At 40.1% G+C, this 18,367-nt stretch overlaps 1 protein-coding gene across 1 annotated transcript; it reads left to right on the top strand.

Annotated features, from left to right (window-relative positions):
- Positions 1-16,856: 16,856 nt before the first annotated feature.
- On the top strand, positions 16,857-17,909 carry LOC147616659 (mitogen-activated protein kinase kinase kinase 20-like). The gene has a single exon (XM_086777180.1). The coding sequence runs from the start codon at positions 16,857-16,859 to the stop codon at positions 17,907-17,909; it is 1,053 nt and encodes a 350-aa protein (XP_086633306.1).
- The last annotated feature ends 458 nt before the right edge of the window (positions 17,910-18,367 follow it).

Raw genomic sequence — 18,367 nt, 5'->3', positions numbered from 1 at the left:
GCAGGGCCATAGTGAAGAGTGCACTTGAAGCATCTACAAATGCTGGTGCAACTTCTTCAAAACATAAAAAGGAGGGTGACAAAATAAAAGTCCTTGATGTAAGCACAATAGCAGCTGAAGACATGGCAGGCTCTCAGGTGCAAGAAGAGGAGCAAGCACTTGCAAAGAAGAGAAAGGCAAAGCACTCTACAAAGGTTCAAGAAATCTCTTTAAAGAGGCAAAGGACAAAACCAGCAAGTGGTTCAAAGGAGATAGATGCGTCCGATGAGACGAGCTAATGGAGGTTGAGACTTTAAACAAGGGCAGCAAAGCAATTATCTCATTAGAAATAAAGAAGGGATATTATCCCTTTGGTCTAAATGAGGTCTTCAGCATTGATGTGATGAAATGTTATCATGCTCCTTCAAACTATGTGTATAGAAGGTTAAATAAGGATTGGGTTCGTATTTTGACCCAAGACTTTATTGAGGACCCAAAGCAAGAGGAGATACTTGCAATTTTGATACCCTGTAATCGTGCTACAAAACAACCCCTTGATAAACTCGCAAAAGAAGATATTCATAAAGTTGAATATTGGATTATCTCTGGTCAACACTCCATTAGTGTTGCAAAAAGCTTGCAAGCTCTAAATATGGCTAAAGTGACTCCTCCACTGCGTCAGCAATTCAGGTTCAGGAGATCAAAGATAATTGTAAATTGCCCGCCCAAGATTTCTCGTGACATTTCCAAGGATGCGAATTTATCTGTTGCAAAGTCAATGCAAAAGGAGCCATTCCTCGATCAACTTCTACAAGCTCGAGCACAATGGCATGCAAACGGTCGTCCTAGTAAACCTTTGCCTGGTGTCAATCAACCCAAGATGGACAAGTCTTGGAAGGTACTCTTTTGATTCTTTGCTATATCTTGGTAAATCATAGACCTACATTACTTCTTCTTTACTTCTTCATAGATCTATAGTTTTAAGTATAGCAGTAGCATAAGAAAGATGCATGTAAGGCTTCTTCTCAAACTACATAAACTTAATAGTTTGGTTTGAAATTGAACTTCAAGCCTCACCTCTCTGTGATGGTGTAGCACTTGCATATCTAATTATGGCTCGAACTTAAGTTGGAGACTCACTTGCAAGTGCTAGATTTGCATACGGAGGTGATGCTCAAACCTAAGATCGAGCATCACCATTATATACTAGTTTAGCATTGCAAGTGAGGCTCAAACTCAAGTTTGAGCATAAGCTCCAAATGATTGAAAACCCACAGATGCATAATTCCTCCTAATATTTTGTGATATCTATAGTGAGGGGGCTAACTTCTTACTTTGCAACTTTGCAGGCGTTTGTGGAGACCACGGAGCACACACTACATAAAATTTTTGTCAAAAATGATTTACACTTGCTTCTATGTGATGATGATGTATGGTAGAACTGGGTTAAGATCATGAGGCTTTATGCAAAAGGCTTGCTACCAAATACAAAGGGTGAAACTCAAACTAAAGGTCTTGATCAAAATCCCAGACTTCCAACTTTGAAGAGTGGGCAAAGTCAGCAGGCACCAGGAACAGTCCAACTAGGCCCAACGTTGTTTAGGTGCATTTTAGGCCTTCAGAAGAGTGAAGTTTTGGACATTCAAACATCACTTCTTGACAAGAGAATATTGCTTAAAAAGGGAAAGCAAACCCATCAAAGAATGGATATGGAGGAGATGGCTTGGAAGCTAAAAACAGATCGAGTTCTCAAAGATGCAATAACCGCCTTCTATTTTGATCTGACAAGGGAAAAGATGACTTGGGAACAGGTGTGTGAGACATATAAGCTAGGGGAGTATGAGTATAATCAATTGAGGAGCTACAACCAGTCCTTTGTTAGGGATGCTCTCAATCGTTCAAAAAAAAAATCCTTCACTTCCAAAAAGTGTAGTAACTTTACTGAATCACCTATATAGAGCATCTATGGGTATTGTATCTCAACAAGAGTCTATTCCTTGGAAAATTAGGGGGGTGGGTTTTGATATGACAAAGATTATAGCCTTTTGTAGTGAAGAGCATGTACCATTTCAGCTGGCAATCATGGACCTACATGGTACAAAGGAGCAGCTCTCGTCAGAATTTTTCTCCAAGTTGGCACTTGCTTTGAACACACTAAACTCACAATATGAATATATTCTTGTGTGTTTTGTTGATTTCATCACCATTGGAATGCTTATCGAAGGGATTTCTAGCCAGTCAACAAAGGTGCACTATGAATTTGGTGTGATCCACACACAAAAAGATGACGCCTGGACATCTGGAACAGTTGAGATTGCAACTGTTATTCTTTTCATCAAGGTTGACAAGTTTGAGGCCATTGATAAGGTTCTCACAAAAAATGTATTTATCTCAGGATCTAGTGGCCAAAATAGAGAATTCATCGACAAAGGCTTTATTGATGGTCTCATCACAGGGTTTTTTCCTGAACAGAGCTATGTTGTAGAGATATATTGTGGTGGAGTTGTGCTAGAGGAGAGCTTGCTAAAGAAGAGACGATGTATTGCTTTATGCAAAGATGATTTGGAAGCGATGGGATTAGAATCAAAGTGCTCTGCTCTTTTAGATGGTCACCCATCCTTGTAAGAGTGGTGTGGTGCAAGTGGCGGCACAAAAAAGCAAACACTAGATGATGCAGAAAAAGAGAACCTTCAAAATCTTCACATTGATGACCCACCAAGTACAGAGGACGAAGAGGAAGGTGATGATATTGACAACAAAAATGACACAGATGATGATAAAGAAGTTGGGGATGCTATAGACTTTGAAGATGCAGGGCAAAGGAATGAAGAGGACCAAGGGAATGATGCTCTATTCAATGAGGATGCCGAAGACAATTTTGAAGATATTGGAAGGCATGAAAATGATGATGAAGGTGGGAATGGTGATGATATATTGGATTCTGCAAAAGCCATGGAAGCTACAAATGTTGGGGTTGCTATGGCCGTTGAGAAGATTGGGGATACAAATGTCAACAAGGCTTTCCATGCTCATAGCCCATCAAGCTCTCAACCAAAGAAAGGTAGAAAAGTGCATTGATAGTGCTTATTATGAATGTACAACGAATGGTGATCATTGAAAGGAGCTTATCAACAACTAATATTAGCATAGGTTTTGTTCAAAGTGTGGATTTGTTGAAATAATTATTTGTCTTTTGATTAATACATTGGCTTTTTTGGATTCACTTTTAACATTTTTCTATTAAAGTGAATATTTCTATTCTATTTATCCTTTATTTCATGCCAACGTCTAGTACAAATGATGATGCACACTTACTATTAAGAAATTACTCCATATCCTAGTGTAGCAGTGAGGCTCAAAATTAAGTTTGAGCCTAATAAAAATGATGACGCACACTTACTATTAAGAAATTACACTTACTCCATATCCTAGTGTAGCGGTGAGGCTCAAACTTAAGTTTCAACCGTACCTCCACTTATGTCCAACCTTGGGGATGTCTTCCAACACAAGGCACAATCTCAAGTTGAGCGATCTTTACGTTGCCCTTGTAAGGGAGGCTCAAACTCAAGTTTGACTCTCATTAGGGAAAAAGGGAGCTCATTTTGGGGCCCTGTAAGAAATTCACTATTTTTTGATTTATTTCTCTCCTAAAAGGCCTCAAAAATAGTAAAATACGGAAACGTGGTTCAGAACTGTCAGTAAGGACTACAGAACTGTCAGTTCAGAAAGGAATAAGATAATCTTTTGTCTAACTAACACGATTTTGCATTAAATATCTCCTTAGTTTTTTTTTGTTTCCCGAAGATTCCACATCTCTTTTGACGACGTGTGCAGGCCTCTCATAAAGAATCCATCACTGAACTTGATGATTGCACTTTTTCAAAATATGTACATGGATACTGCCACACTTCCACGATTCATGTTACAAAAAGACTATGAGATTGACAAGCATATTGAAGAAATATTTCATGGTTGTAAAGGAACCACTGTGTGTATGACCCTTGGAACAATATATTTGTAGATCTACAACAACTTCAAAGAAGAATGGTCGAGTTTTATGGAATAACATTTGAGGAGTGCAAAGGCATTTTGAAATTTGTTATCAAACTGGATGAGTGTGAGGTTGTAAAGGAAAAGAAAATGGAAAGGATTACTATTACATTGATGAATGAAGCACTTGATACATCATTGACTGTCGAAGTATTTTAGTGTGCAGTCAGAGAAACACATATGGTGGGTAGGCTCGTTCCAGGTATGATCATTTTTTTGTTTCATACTTGATTTTAGTCATTGTTTTCAAATCTTTTATAGTAAGACTTTTGTTTTCTATAATCATAGGTAAAGATAGAAGACCATGAAACACTAGATTGGGTGTTTCACCACACGGAAATACCAAGAATAAATAAAATACAAGTGCGAGGAGAGAATCTCCATGTTGCAGGAAAAGGTGATTTTCAAGTAGAGTGGCACATGGCGGGGGATCTTAAAACACTTAAGTGCATGTATAACGTTAGTAAAGGAGGCAACTCAAAGTCTCCTTGTCTTTACTGCAAAGAATCAGCTCAAGTAATGGATTCCAAATGGTGGAAGAGAGCACCTAATAGAGATAAAGTTGTGACCCTCACTTCAAGGCCATTCTTGACATTCCACTATGTAATGTTCACATATGCTCATTGCATGGTCTATGTCGAATTATTGAGAAATTGGTATTTTTGTATATTGGATTTGCTTGGAAACTTCGTCCCAAAAAAATTAGAAAGGATGCTCTTCAAGCATTGGAAAAAGTGTTATCTGATATAGGTCTGCATGGAGGTGATGTTCATATCACAAAGGATTTTAAAAAGTCTACCAATGGCAAGGAGGTACCAATCAAGCCCTCTATTGGTGGTGTTAAGGCAAGAAGATTCTTGTCTCGACCCAAACACAGTAGTAAGCAAGTAAGGCAAGGTAGAACAGTTTCGAGGATTAATTATGGATTGTGGAAGCAAGTCCATAATGCCGTGAAAGATCATGAGGCAGATGGAGAAGCACGAAATGTGAAGGCAGAGGTGTGGAGGTCTCTTGATCAACTCTTCATGTTCTGTGACAATGTAACATGGAAAAAAAGTGATTACAAGAACTTTGAAGAGGCAATTAAACATTTTGGGAAGTCAATGAAAGACGCATGGACAGCCTGCAATATAACTCACTACATGGTAAAGTTCTGTCTTCTTCTTTTACTTAAGTGTGATCCTCTTTTTTTTTATAACTTACTATGAATTCTTATGTCTCTGTGAAAACAGCATATCATCTACAACCACCTTCCCTATTTTCTCAAAAAGTATAGATGCCCAGCAATTTGGTCTACCCAAGGCATGGAGAAGTCTCACTACATGGCACGTAATGCATTTTTCAGACACACACAACACTACGGAGGGAGTCAAAAGGCAAATAGTCTGAAGGAAGTCTTCCAATGGTTTTATCGAGGCATACTACACAGGCTGCATGCTAAAAGAAAAGTTGCTAGCTCCAAAGTCAAGCTTGCTTTTATTCTAGCCCAAAAGCAAAGACGAAGACAAACTTTGGACAATTCAATGGCAGCAGAGAGACATAGACAATGGAGGGATTCGAAGATATTTAGAAACCATAAATGGACAAGTAAACATGAATAGCAGTTTGTAACTTATTGGTGTTATGTCCACATGTTTTCAAACTCAATCAATAGATTTTTATTTTGTGGAACAAGTGACTCTTGGTGTTATGCCTATATGTTTTGAGACTCCACCAAAAGTATTTCTTTTGTGAAACATGTGATCTATATTAAACAAGCATCAATACATCCATGAGCTACACACAAAAAATTCAATCAATGCTACTTAATTATGCTAGACACACTATTGATCCTTACCAATAAGGTACTGAGTGTCAAACGCTTTTAGAAGTGTGTACTGAGTGTCAAACGCTTTTAGAAGCTACTAAGTGTGTACTGAGTGTCAAACGCTTTTAGAAGCTACTGAGTGTGGGAAGAGTATTGAAGTGTCGTATGGTGATGGGACAAATGGAAAAGGGAGAGGTAGAGGATCAAAGACTTTGCACAAATCAGTTCAACTTCAACATAATGTTTGTGCTATATTTGATGACTAAATCCTATTACTCCCAGGGCCTACCAATCGGAACTCTCTTTTTGATCTTGATTGGACTCTTTTTCCTGGAGAGTGATATCTAATTCTTGCTCTGCCATTTTTGTTGCCACAAGAACATCCTCTTTTTCCTCTGCTTCAAATGTGTCTTGTTCTTCAGCCTCCTGCCCTTGCTCTTCTAGAGAGTACTGACTAAAGATAATGTACATAAGGAATGCCATGGTTTCCTCAAGCACTCTACACTTTCTGGTGTGCAAGCTACAGTTGAATTTATATTTCTCAGGCAGGCTGTCAAATCTTCTATTCACATGGTACCTCAGCCTGTCAATGGAGACAATATGATTTATATGCACAAAAACCTTTTCACCTTTCACAATTCTTCCTGCCTCTGGCAGTTGTTTGAAGGTATCCCAATGATCTGAAAGAAAATCTCTGTGATGCTCCAATACAGAGCTCATAGTGAACTCCCTGTTTGAAAATATTGTGGTATATGTGGAAGTTCCTCTGAGCCTTGCATTTGTGAAGAAAGTCAAATAGGAGCAAATCTGGAGATTTGTCCTCTTCTGATTTCTTTTGTTTTGAGAGGGAAGACTCAGCTTTCTGCTCCAGTCTCTTCCTTTTGCCTGAACCAAAATTTATATATCATGAATTCTATATCCTGACATATGTAATCAGGGAATGTATAGGATATCACCAAACAACTCCCTTCATGAGCACACATGACTCACCTGGTGATTGCTGTGGTCTAAGTATAGCAGCAGAAAAGTCCAACTTTCTCTTGAAAGGAGGGGCCTGAGAATCAACTGTTCCAAAGCAAAAACTTTTCTCATCATCAAGGAAGAAATCCCCAGGGCCAAAGAAAGCAAAACAATGAGGAAGAAGTGAAAACTAAAAGGGACACAGGAATTTGCAAGAAAACGCGATGGAGGGCCATTTGGAAAATGTCAAGTACTCTCCTCGCATTTTGTTGTGCAAATTTTCCATTTCTATTGCTATCCATCTCCAATCAAATGCTAGGATCACCTCAAAGATTCCTGGACAGTAGATGATACTAGGAAGAATTCCCCAGGGCCAAAGAAAGCAAAACAATGAGGAAGAAATGAAAACCAAAAGAAATATAGGAATTTGCAGGAAAACGCGATATAGGGCTATTTGGAAAATTTTAAGCACTCTCCTCGCATTTTGTTGCAAACTTCTAGGTTCTATTGATATCCATCTCCAATCAAATAGATAGCTTCCAGGTCAGTAAGACTCTCTATATCCTTATCTTCTTGTTTAATAGTATAACACACATACTTTTGGGATGTGATGTAGCTTAGATATTAGGATAAATACCACAAGCAGGAAGACTTTTGTATTGGACTGGTTGAAATGACTGAAGGCATGTTCCAGCAGGCTGCCTCATGAATTTGCAGGAAAACGCGAGGAGAAAGCTTTAGGAATTTCAAACAGCTGAAATCGCATTTTGTTGCAAATATAAAACTAGGATGTGGAAATTTGGGATATGGGATGTGGTGGATGGGAATTGCCCAGATATCTGGACATCAAGAATTCTATGGATGGAAGAAATATATATCAAAAAACATTGAAAAGGATATAGAACTCTGACCTTTCTTTTCCTTTTCCATGCTGTTTGGAGTTGCACTGGTGAATCTTCTGCTCTCTCCCAAACTTGAGCTACAGCCTAGGTAACCTGGAGATATGGCAGTGGTAGTAGTCTTCAGGCAGGTTGCAGTCTGGGGATGGAGTGTGTTGGGTAGGAAGGGATCAGAGAGGGAAGGAAAAGGATGATGGGAGGGTGCTGGCAAGGATGAAAGACGGGGAGGGAAGAGTGGTTATGGAACTGATTATGAAATCATGATTGGCACAAGTTCCAAGGCAAAAAGTGTCCCATTCACAGTGCCAAGTTTCAAACTCCAAGAGATCTGGGTCCCATCCACACGTGTGAAAAAACGGCTCCATCATTTAGTAGCTGCCTTTTTTGTATTTTGCACTAATCTTTTCTCTCTTGTTTAATCTCTCCTGTCTTGGCCCTCCCCTCTCAGCTCTCTTGCCTCCCTACCTCCCTACTCTGCACCATCAGCATCCTGACCAGCAGCATAGGTTCATCCCCAGCACAGGGTACTCATCAACAGCACAGCATACCCACAGATAGCTTCCAGGTTAGTAAGACTCTCTATATCCCTATCTTCTTGTTTAATAGTATAACACATACTTTTGGGATGTGATGTAGCTTAGATATTAGAATAAATACCACAAGCAGAAAGACTTTTGAATTGGGCTGGTTGAAATGACTGAAGGCATGTTCCAGCAGGTTGTCTCATAAATTTGCAGGAAAACGCGAGGAGAAGGGTTTAGAAATTTCAAACAGCTGAAATCGCGTTTTGTTGCAAATTCACTTTTGGGGCCTTTTTTGGCCGTTTCCGGGCCTCCGGATGTCCGATTCCAGCGTTTCAAGATCCGTTTTTGGGGTTTTGGGCCGTTCCGGACGCGTTTGCAGTGTCAGAATCACTTAATTCTGTACAGAAAATAAATTTTTTAAAGATTCAAATTGGATCACCTTATTAATGTGACACGCTTCTATGAACATACAATACTATTTATTTTTCTTATTTTCATCTTCTTTTGTTGAATTTTCAATGTAACGTTGGCCCACTCCTGATTGGTTGAGAGCCTATTTTCTCTCTCTTCTAAAATGTCCCAAAATGAGCTTCCTTTTTTCCTAATGTATTGTACTTAGTTGTAAAGACAGAGAAATCACTGTAGGAATGTACCAACATGTTACTTCAAGTATTTGCAGGAAAATGCGAGAGTGAGCTATTAGGAATTTCAAACTGTCGAAATCGCGTTTTGTTGTAAATTTATAAATGTTGCTTCATCCACCCCTGTCATTGCCTTTTTGTATCATTCCATGTTCTCCATGGCTGTAATCTCTTTCCATTGCTTTGTGTGCAGCTTGTCAGAGTGATAGCTAGAACCAAGTCAACTGCAAGGAGTGCTGGCAAGGGGCCAGGGCTTGCAGCAGTAGCTGGGGCAGGTATCAAGGAATTTAGTGTGCCTCCAAAGGGAAGAGTTGCACAGCAGGAAGGGGAAGCCAATGAGCCTGCTCCAGCAAAAGGCCAAGAGATTGAAACATGGTGCAGGTGTGCTAAAGGAGATCAGGAAGCAATAGAAAGCTATAGGCTTTGCAATCCCCAAGGTACCTTTTTAGAGACTAGTGAAAGACATATGTGATAGTTGGCACCTTGGTTTCAGGTGGAACAGGACTGCCATTCTTTCCTTACAGGAAATGGCAGAGGATTACTTGGAGAAATATTTTGAAGATGCAATGTATGGCAGGACATCAAGATGAGAGACATATTATTAATTCCACCTACAAGAAAGTTGAAGGTAGATGAGGTTAAGGTTGTTGAAGTAACCCACTCAAAGAACACCAGAGGGAAAGCTACTTATGAGGAGTCACTGAAGCAGCAAATAAAAGAATCCAAATCTGTTATAGATGTGGAGACTGTACAGAGGGAACTGCAGATACAGAGAAGGTTGCAGGAGCTGGGGTCCTAACATAGTTGTCCATATTGAGGATGAAACTTAAGTGAATAATTTTAACTTGACAAAACCATGCTTGGCAGCATTGGCTCATAAGAATGAGTATTGCTCAGATATTATCATTCTTGCAATGCTCTAGTAAGTGTCTTTTATTTTACATTTGTTTACAAAACAATCCTTCTTGTACCTCCTTCACACCCTACCCTAATTATTGTTTGGTCCAATGCAGCATGATGAGAAGCTGGCTTAACCACGCTGTACAACATACAGTTCATATTATTAATCCTGCCATTTCCTCCAGGTTAAGAGATGCAAAGGAAACTCCCATGGATATTTTCAATTGGTTCAGACACTGCAATTTTGATGTTATCGATGTTTTGCTACTTCCATACCATAACAGGTATGTGGGTGACTACTTCTTTTGGGATTCTTCTTTAAGATTGAGAACTCTTGTAGCCTTTGATTTCTTAATGCTTTTTTCCTTACACAATGACCACTGGAGCTTTGCTTCTATTGATATCCAGCAGAAGCAATGCTTTATATTAACCTCTCTTAAAAACACACATTGAGAGCTGAAATTGTAAGTGGTGTGTGTGCTATTTTTAACTTTAAACTTTATTATTTTGTTTTAATGCACACTAACTGAATTATATGTATTGCAGTTGTATTAGAAGGTTTCTAGATGCATTGGATCATTGTCCTCCTACTGTCAATCTTTTGGATTCAATAGAGTCAATAAATTTAGAGGTAGAAAGTCGTTTCCCCTACTGATGTCTATTTCATGCTATGCCTTTGAACCTATTGAATAATTTTGTTTTGTTCAGATGTTAACAGTTTCTAACATATCTTTCCAACTATACAGACACCACAACAAGATGATTCAAGTAGCTGCGGGGCTGCCGGAGAGTGCTGATCAGTGCCAAATATATACTTTCAAGCTATTTTGAGATAGGACAGCCAGACCTTGTAAGAAAAAATAATTTTCATTTAGCTTCAAAATAATTGATATTGGTACAAAGTGTTCTAAATCATCATATGCCATTGCAGATGAGAGAAGATAGCTTCAGCTCGAACTATATATATACTTTCAGAGCTGATACAATTTGGAAGTTTTTGAAGTATGCCTCTCCCAAACCTATTGTACCAGCTACTACTGTCGAGTTGGGTGAGAGCTTTGAAGTCCGAGAAGGTGTCATACACCTTGATGACACAGATGATGCTGATGTGGTGCCACAGGAACAAGGACCTGTTGCTGCTGATGTTATTGAGGAGAAGATGGAGCAGCACAGCAAACAGATTCTCCAGGGGTAGTAGAGAAGACAATGGAGCAGTACCAAGAGATTGTACAGGACAGGATGGAGTAGCAGAAAATAGATTCTCCAAAAAAAGATGATACGAAGAGCTTGGACCATGTAGAGCAACCTCTGGATCAGGATGTAGATAAATAGAAAATGGTTGTCAAGAATATGTTCTACATATACAATTAAACACTTCTGTACAAAATTTTACTTTATTGAATATAATACCTTTGTTTATGGAGTCTGTGTTATCTCAATTTTCAAATTTTCAATGTCTTTGCATTTTATTGAACTCTGTCTTCTTTTGAGCACCTGCAAAAAAGCAATATGAATCAATAGGGTAAAGTAAACTAATAGCAGTGCTTAATGAGACTAGGATAAGTCAGATGATCTTGTTTTCTTAACACCCCATGTGTGTTAGCATTGTCCAGCCAACTGATAAAAATGATCAGTAAAAAATATACCCGATTGAGCTAGCTCTGTTGCACATCGACCTTGGTATTGTTGTTCTCCTATCGATCCATGCAAAACATCTATAAATCCCAGAATACAATCGATGTTTTGCCATGTCTCATACGATGAAGGGTATAAATCTGAAATAAAATAACACAAGAATGTCAATAAGCAAAGAAAGAAAGCTTCATCTTAAAAATCCATACACCTCATAAAGTTTAAAACCACAATAGAAAAATATACAATTAGGCCTGTGTTGCGGAAGATCATTTGGATAGTCTCGCAAGACAAGTTCTTTATGCATGTACACATGCTTAATCAAAACTTCTTTCACCGATATCTTCCCTCTGGTGATTTTAAAATCTCGTACTCTTCCCTTCCATGACGCCAAGAAAATGTTTTTTGTCTGGGGTCTCTTTCTTTTGCTAGGTTGCATGAGCACCCATGCTCCTTTCGAAACACTAAACCTTTCCCAAGTTCCTTCTGTTTTGACTGTACTTGAATTCTCTACCGAAGAAATAGAAGAAGCAAGTCGACGGGGTAATGATGTGTGGTATAATTCTGCCTTCATAGCATTATCATCCACAGAGCATCTTCCACAAGAACGGCCATAGTTTTTATTCGCCACATGGAGACCTTGTGAATCTGTAACAACAGCAAAGTAATGTAAACAAGATAACAAAGTGAAGTTTCAAGAAAGAGAAAGTGGGCAGTTGACAAGAAACATCTTACTCTAAGCCAAACAGGATCAAGGGAGCAGTTTTGAAAAAGAAGAGGCTACTGCACAATGAGGCAGTGGTGTAGAATGGTAGACCTTTCGAAGGAAAGGCAGCACAACATTTCAAAGTTCAAAGGAAGGTGGAAGCGGGAAGGCCCTTGTCAGAGAAAATGTCAGACTAGATTCTATCTTCATGTCCAAAGATCTTGTGAGAATAAAAAACCAATCTCCACATTAATGTAGCACGCTTGTACCTACATAAAGTATTGTTTCTTTTATCTATTTTCTCTTATTTTTGTGAATTTCCAACGTTACGTTGGCCCTCTGTTGATTGGTTGAGAGCTTATTTTTCCAAACCGTAAAAGGCCCCAAAATGAGCTCCCTTTTTCCCTAATGTATGTTATGGTTCCTAATTCATTATGGTATATCACTCGCTTGGGATATGATCGTGGTCATCTCATAAGTGGAGTTGCAGCAAAAGCATACATATCAAGGCTACAAAAGGCTTACTTGAGCTTATGGGTAGGATAATGTCTGGTTTCATTAAACATTGAGTGACAGTATAATCAGATTCCAACCTAACCCATACTAGTTGTTGCTGCAGGTCGAAGAAAACCATTTCTGAGGTCTAAACGTGTAGTTTGAAGTATGGGATCTGCACAAATATCAAGACTTGTTGGGTGCAGAATGTTTGGAGCCATTTTGTACCTAAAAGCCCATAAGATAGACTTAGGCTTTGGCCAAAACAATGTGCTTAGATGGGTTTAATTTTTGGATTGTACGAGCCAAATCTTTACACTATTGTATCAAGAAATCAAATGCCTTCAAACTTACTGTCATTTGATTATCTCTTTTGTCAATATTTGCAATTCGATTGCAATAAAGATGTGTTTGTTTTTTATTGAAGATATTGCCTTGTCAAGGTGTAAGGCTATGAATATCATAATAATTTAATTTGGATAGACTCAATTATCTCAATAGTGAAAATCTTTTATACATCATATTCAATAAATTTGATGAAATTTAGCATTGACAATATACTCGCTCTTTTATTTTTTTGGTTGAACTAATGAGGTATTGGAGCATTTGTCTATGAAGGTTTAAGACCATCCATATCATGGATGAATTTATGTTGTTGGCACATAATATATTTATTTAAAATTTTGAATGTACATTAACCAAACATTTTGTTTTCAACAGGATATGTTGAAGCATATAGCTTTGATTTCAAGTGTACAGAAAACTTACTATTGAGGTGACACCAATCATTGGTGACTTATGTACCTAGAGGCAAAAGAGTTCCACCACCCCCAGATACAATAAGGAAACAAAGAAGAGTATTGATACTTGAACTCAATGGTGTTTTACTTAAGACCATTGAGATGCAACATGGTGATGTATGTCCAGACTGGGCCAAACATATGCATCTTGTGGAAGAGAATACAAGTGTTTGGCATTTGATTCGCAAAGATGAATTCACTTTCCTTGATTTTTGTATACAATGGTTTGAGGTATGGATGTGGAGTACTAATAGACTACAAAGGACTCGACGCATTCTTGAGTTGTGCTTTCCTCGGCACCATCAAAAGTTTAAGGTCGTAGCAGGGCATGCAGCATGTCAAAAGACGGATCTTCTTATTGGATATCGATTTGTATACCACAAAAACTTAGATGTAGCATGGAGAATTTTTCATGACCTGGATGGAAATAACACACTAATTTTTGATGATACCCTTTCATTGTAATGTGGAATATGCCCAGAACCTACTTGATTTTTCCAAAGATGTGGAATCAAAATATAGAGGAGCTTCAAAGTTTTTTGGAGACAACAATCAGTGCATGGTTACTTGGTTGGATTTATGCAAAGAACAAACGGGAGTATACTTGCAACACTTTAGTAAATGAAGCAGCTTATGATAGAGAAACTTTGTATGTATTGGAGAAAACGCTATGTTTGAGATACAATTTGTACTCAATTATTATCTTGACGAAGGGTTTTTGTCTTCGGATAAATTGTAAACTTGAATGTAACAATCTCATTGAATGTAACAAGTGTTCTTTGGCATTATTATCCCATGTTTTTACTTCAATGTCCCTCAAATTTGAGCATATATATCATGATTTATAATCTTGATATAGTGTCTAAGATGGGTTTTTATCTGTGGATCAATCGTAAACTTAGCATATTGTTACTGTCATTGAGATTTACTTTTTGTTTTGTTGTTTCTAACACCACACCCTTTAGAGATCTCTCATTTCTAAGGTTCCTTTTTATAATGATATTTAGAATTATTTTGGCAAATTAAATAAACCCCATGTTTTTACTTCAATGTCTCAAAGTGGAGATAGTATTTAACATTATCTTCTTCATATGAAAGGTGTTGTATAATCTCAATTAAGTTTAGTGTCACGTATGTATCTATACAACTACAAACAAATACGCCAAATAGTTGTGTCAAGATATAATCTATTGGCACAAAGAGTGCACCAACAAATAGATGTTAGCTCAAACTACACAAAAATACCGAGTTTCCAACCAATCCTATAAGAAATACCGAGTTTCCAACCAATCCTATAAGAAATGGGACTCGAATAATTCTCAAAATTCCTAAATTTGTCTTAATTTCTCTGAGGTTGGGAAAAAGACTTGACCGATCCTAGCTGCACTTTCTATATCCCTCCTCATCCCAATGTTCGACAACCTAGAACGCGAAGGCTAGGTTGGTACTTTTGGTCTTACACCTTGTCCAGTGCTCTTTGACGGGCTTGCACCCACAGATTTTGCTTCGTCTTTTGTGTTGGTTTGGAGACCAAAAAATCCCCTGGCTATGTCAAAGATACCACTGGATGTTGTAGGGGAAGATGGTTTTTCTTCCTCTCCAATCCCAGGGAATCGTAGCCCTTCTTCCATGGACTCTTCACTACTTGTATCAATGGTGGCTAGATTTCTCTGAGCCGAAACACTCAATTGAGTCTTCGTAAAATGGCCTTAACCAATACTCTTTTGATAAGAACATCCTGGGTGGTTCGATGCATTATTGTTGGGAGTAAGGTCATCTCTGATGAGTTTGACAGACCTCAAGTGCATGTAAATATGATTTGATAGGCTGAATCACTACCCCAAATGAATTTTTGTAGGGTTCTGTCGATTTGAAGTTTTAGGCCATGAGACTATAGGTAGCAGTTCATGTTATGAGATGGTTCACATCATGTTGTGAAACCAATGGTGCACTTTCACGTGTTCAAGGTTACTTTGAATTTTGCATCCGCGTGCCTTGATCTGAGTTGGTTGGTCTCAAATTGCTTATTTTAAAGCACTTTCTAACTTTAATATGACTGTCCTTGGTTCCTGAACTAGATCCATTATTACTGATAGTTCACGTCGTGAAACTGCAGAAAACAGTTCACGTCATGAAGTGCTAAGCAATGGTTCACGTCGTGAAAAGGCAAGTGTTGAATAGTTCACGTCGTGAAAAGGCAAGTGTTGAATAGTTCACGTCGTGAAAAGGCAGGTGTTTCATGTCATGAAACCAAAAATGGTTCACGTCGTAAAATTAGTGATGGTATTGAAATCGGGGCTCTTACCAGACTCTTTGTTCAGCCTACAAGCTGGCCGAGGCGTGCGCTCAAGCTGCCTCTTCTTCTCCAGGAGACCCTCGTCCCTAAGTGTATATGGGTGAAATGTAGCACTTCTCATAGAGTGAGAAGGCTCTGAGTAGAAATAGCGCTAAACTGAGAGAGAATGATCTTCAACAAGGACCAAGGTGGCCGACGATGAATTGAGAGAGAAGATGGGGCAGGCTTTCAGCGATGCACTCTTCTTCACACACGCTAGGCGTTGAGAGAGAAGGTATCGACGGCTTTCAACAATGCACTCTTCTTCACAAGCTAGGCATTGAGAGAGAAGGCGGTACATGCTTTCACAGGCTAGGCATTGAGAGAGAAGGCAATGCCTCTACAGGCTATCACAGGCTAGTGAACTGGTAACACCTCTGGCGATCCAAAGCCGGTGCTGAACGAACGAGGAGCCACCCCGTAAATTTGCCGAATTCTCGCCGCCACCCTCTGCCATGTCCTACCATCTGGCTGGTATTTTCCGACCATAGAGAATATAGTTATTCCCTTTCTTAGAATCAATCGGGGTTGTTGATCCCCTCTGCCCGCGTGAGAGATAGCGCCATGGCTCCTAAGGTACTAAAGATAAGGTATTAAAGAAGATGCTATTTATTAATTGATCTCAAATATGTAAGTGTAACCTACTACCGCAGTGGTCCCCCATGGTATATATATATATATATAGGCTCAATAAATCATTAGTCCCCCATGGTATATATATATATATATATATATATATATATATATATATATATATATATAGGCTCAATAAATCATTAACTGTAGTTGCAGCCTACCATAATGTGAACCTTAAATTAAAGCCCGTTACACATACCCCACCGACTATGTATGGGAGGGGAGATTGCCTGCCCATGAATTATGTGCGGTGGATACCCCACCACATCAGCATGAGCAGGCAGGGGTATGGTTATGTGTAATGGGCCAGGGGCATGGCGATGTGTAATGGGCCTTGAAAAGCCTTCAGCCACAAGTATTGGTTGGGGTTTACGCTGTCGGAAAAAGCAGCGTTCAGCTCTTGCTTTTTCTTGCTTTTGTGAAAAAGCAGCTTCTTGGCTTTCCGCAATCGCTAAAAGGCTTTTCGTTGTAGTAGAGAGGCTCCGGTCCGTCATGTCGTCTGTCAAGGCCGGAGAGCGATGCAGCTTGGCCTTGCTTGCAAATCCTCGCGAACGCTCCAAGTTCGTGGTGGTGAAGACGGCAGTTTGTGGCACCCCGTCGGAGCGAGAGTTGATGAACGAGGTGGACATATTCGAGAGCTTGCAGGGGCCGACTGGCCATCCAAACATCGTGCGATTCTTGGGTTCCGAGCTGAGCAGTACTGTATCAGAAAACGAGCGCCACAAGGTGCGGAGAGTGACGCTGGAGTACATGGCAGGGGGCAGCTTGGAGGACGCCGTCCACAAGAGGCCGGGCTCGTGTTTGCCTGAGGATGAGGTCCGCCTGTACGCTCGTGCCATCTTACGAGGCTTGGCGCATCTTCACTCTCTCAATATTGTGCACTGCGACATCAAGTGCAGCAACGTTCTCCTGCAGCACCGGGATAACAAGACTAAGCTCAAAGAAAAGGACGTCAAGCTCGCTGACTTCGGCTTAAGCGAAAGGCTCTATCCCAACGGGTGCAGGCGCCGCAACGTCGATCAGCCCACACCAGGGACAATTTCTCACATGGCTCCCGAGATCTTCTCCGGACTCGGCCCGCTCACGCCAGCCTGTGACATCTGGAGCTTTGGGTGTGCTGTGGCGGACATGCTGCAGGGAAGCCCGCCTTGGGGCCGGCACAAGGAAGCCTTCGCCCGATTGTCCCTTGAGGACAAGCCTACCTTGCCTGCCTTTGCTTCGCAGGCTTGCAAGGATTTTCTTCATGTATGCTTGCAGCGCGACCCGGCCACTCGGTGGCCCGCCCAAAAGCTCCTCCAACACCCCTTCCTCACTGCTGCAACCGCACCACCGTCCCCCAAGGCCATCAACGCTCTTTGTATTAAGCCCCTAGTGCCTAATTCTCTTAATTCCAAGCCCACAACAGTCCATGGCCAGCGTGAGGGCTGGCTGGCCAGATTTCTCCACAACATCGCGATTACCTCATGCTCCTCGCCCAACTGCTTGCCTTTTGATCCCGCGCGCCATCAAGAAGAGCACTTCTCTAACGTCTGCACCCGCGCTTGAAAGAATGCATCATTGTGTTGTGCCCAAAAACGCATCAAAGAGAAGCTGGTGTTTTATCTGAGCACTCTCTCTTGATAGAAGGGATAAACCCCTATTACCAAAACTGTTGTAGACCCATGCCTTGTCTCTTATACGGGGAGACACACTGCGATACATGATGATGATGCCGCTGCTGGAGAAAACTTACTTAACCTCCCTTCTGCCCATGGTCCTCTTGTGTTCATTTCATCTAAAAGAACTCCACCATGGGAGTTTCCATGGTTCACTTGGGTTCTATTTCTGTTAAGTCATGTCATTTATGAGCTCTTCTACTTGAAATCTTAGCTGGTGGGGGAGCTGACCCGAGGACTACCTAGACTGTAAACTGCTCTCTATACATTATTCTCTTTTGAGAGTTAAAGCTTCCTCTCCTTGAAGGCTTGTTCTTTGAGGGCGTGTTCTTGCTTTGATCGATGAGA

This window comes from Cibotium barometz, chromosome 38 (assembly GCF_041138505.1).
Source record: "Cibotium barometz isolate CiBa-2024 chromosome 38, ASM4113850v1, whole genome shotgun sequence".
NCBI classification, from domain to species: Eukaryota; Viridiplantae; Streptophyta; class Polypodiopsida; order Cyatheales; family Cibotiaceae; genus Cibotium; species Cibotium barometz.
This window is presented reverse-complemented; position numbering and strand designations above follow the sequence as displayed.

Coding starts and splice junctions, on each gene's coding strand:
- LOC147616659 (XM_086777180.1), top strand. CDS start 16,857: ATGTCGTCTGTCAAGGCCGGAGAGCGATGCAGCTTGGCCTTGCTTGCA.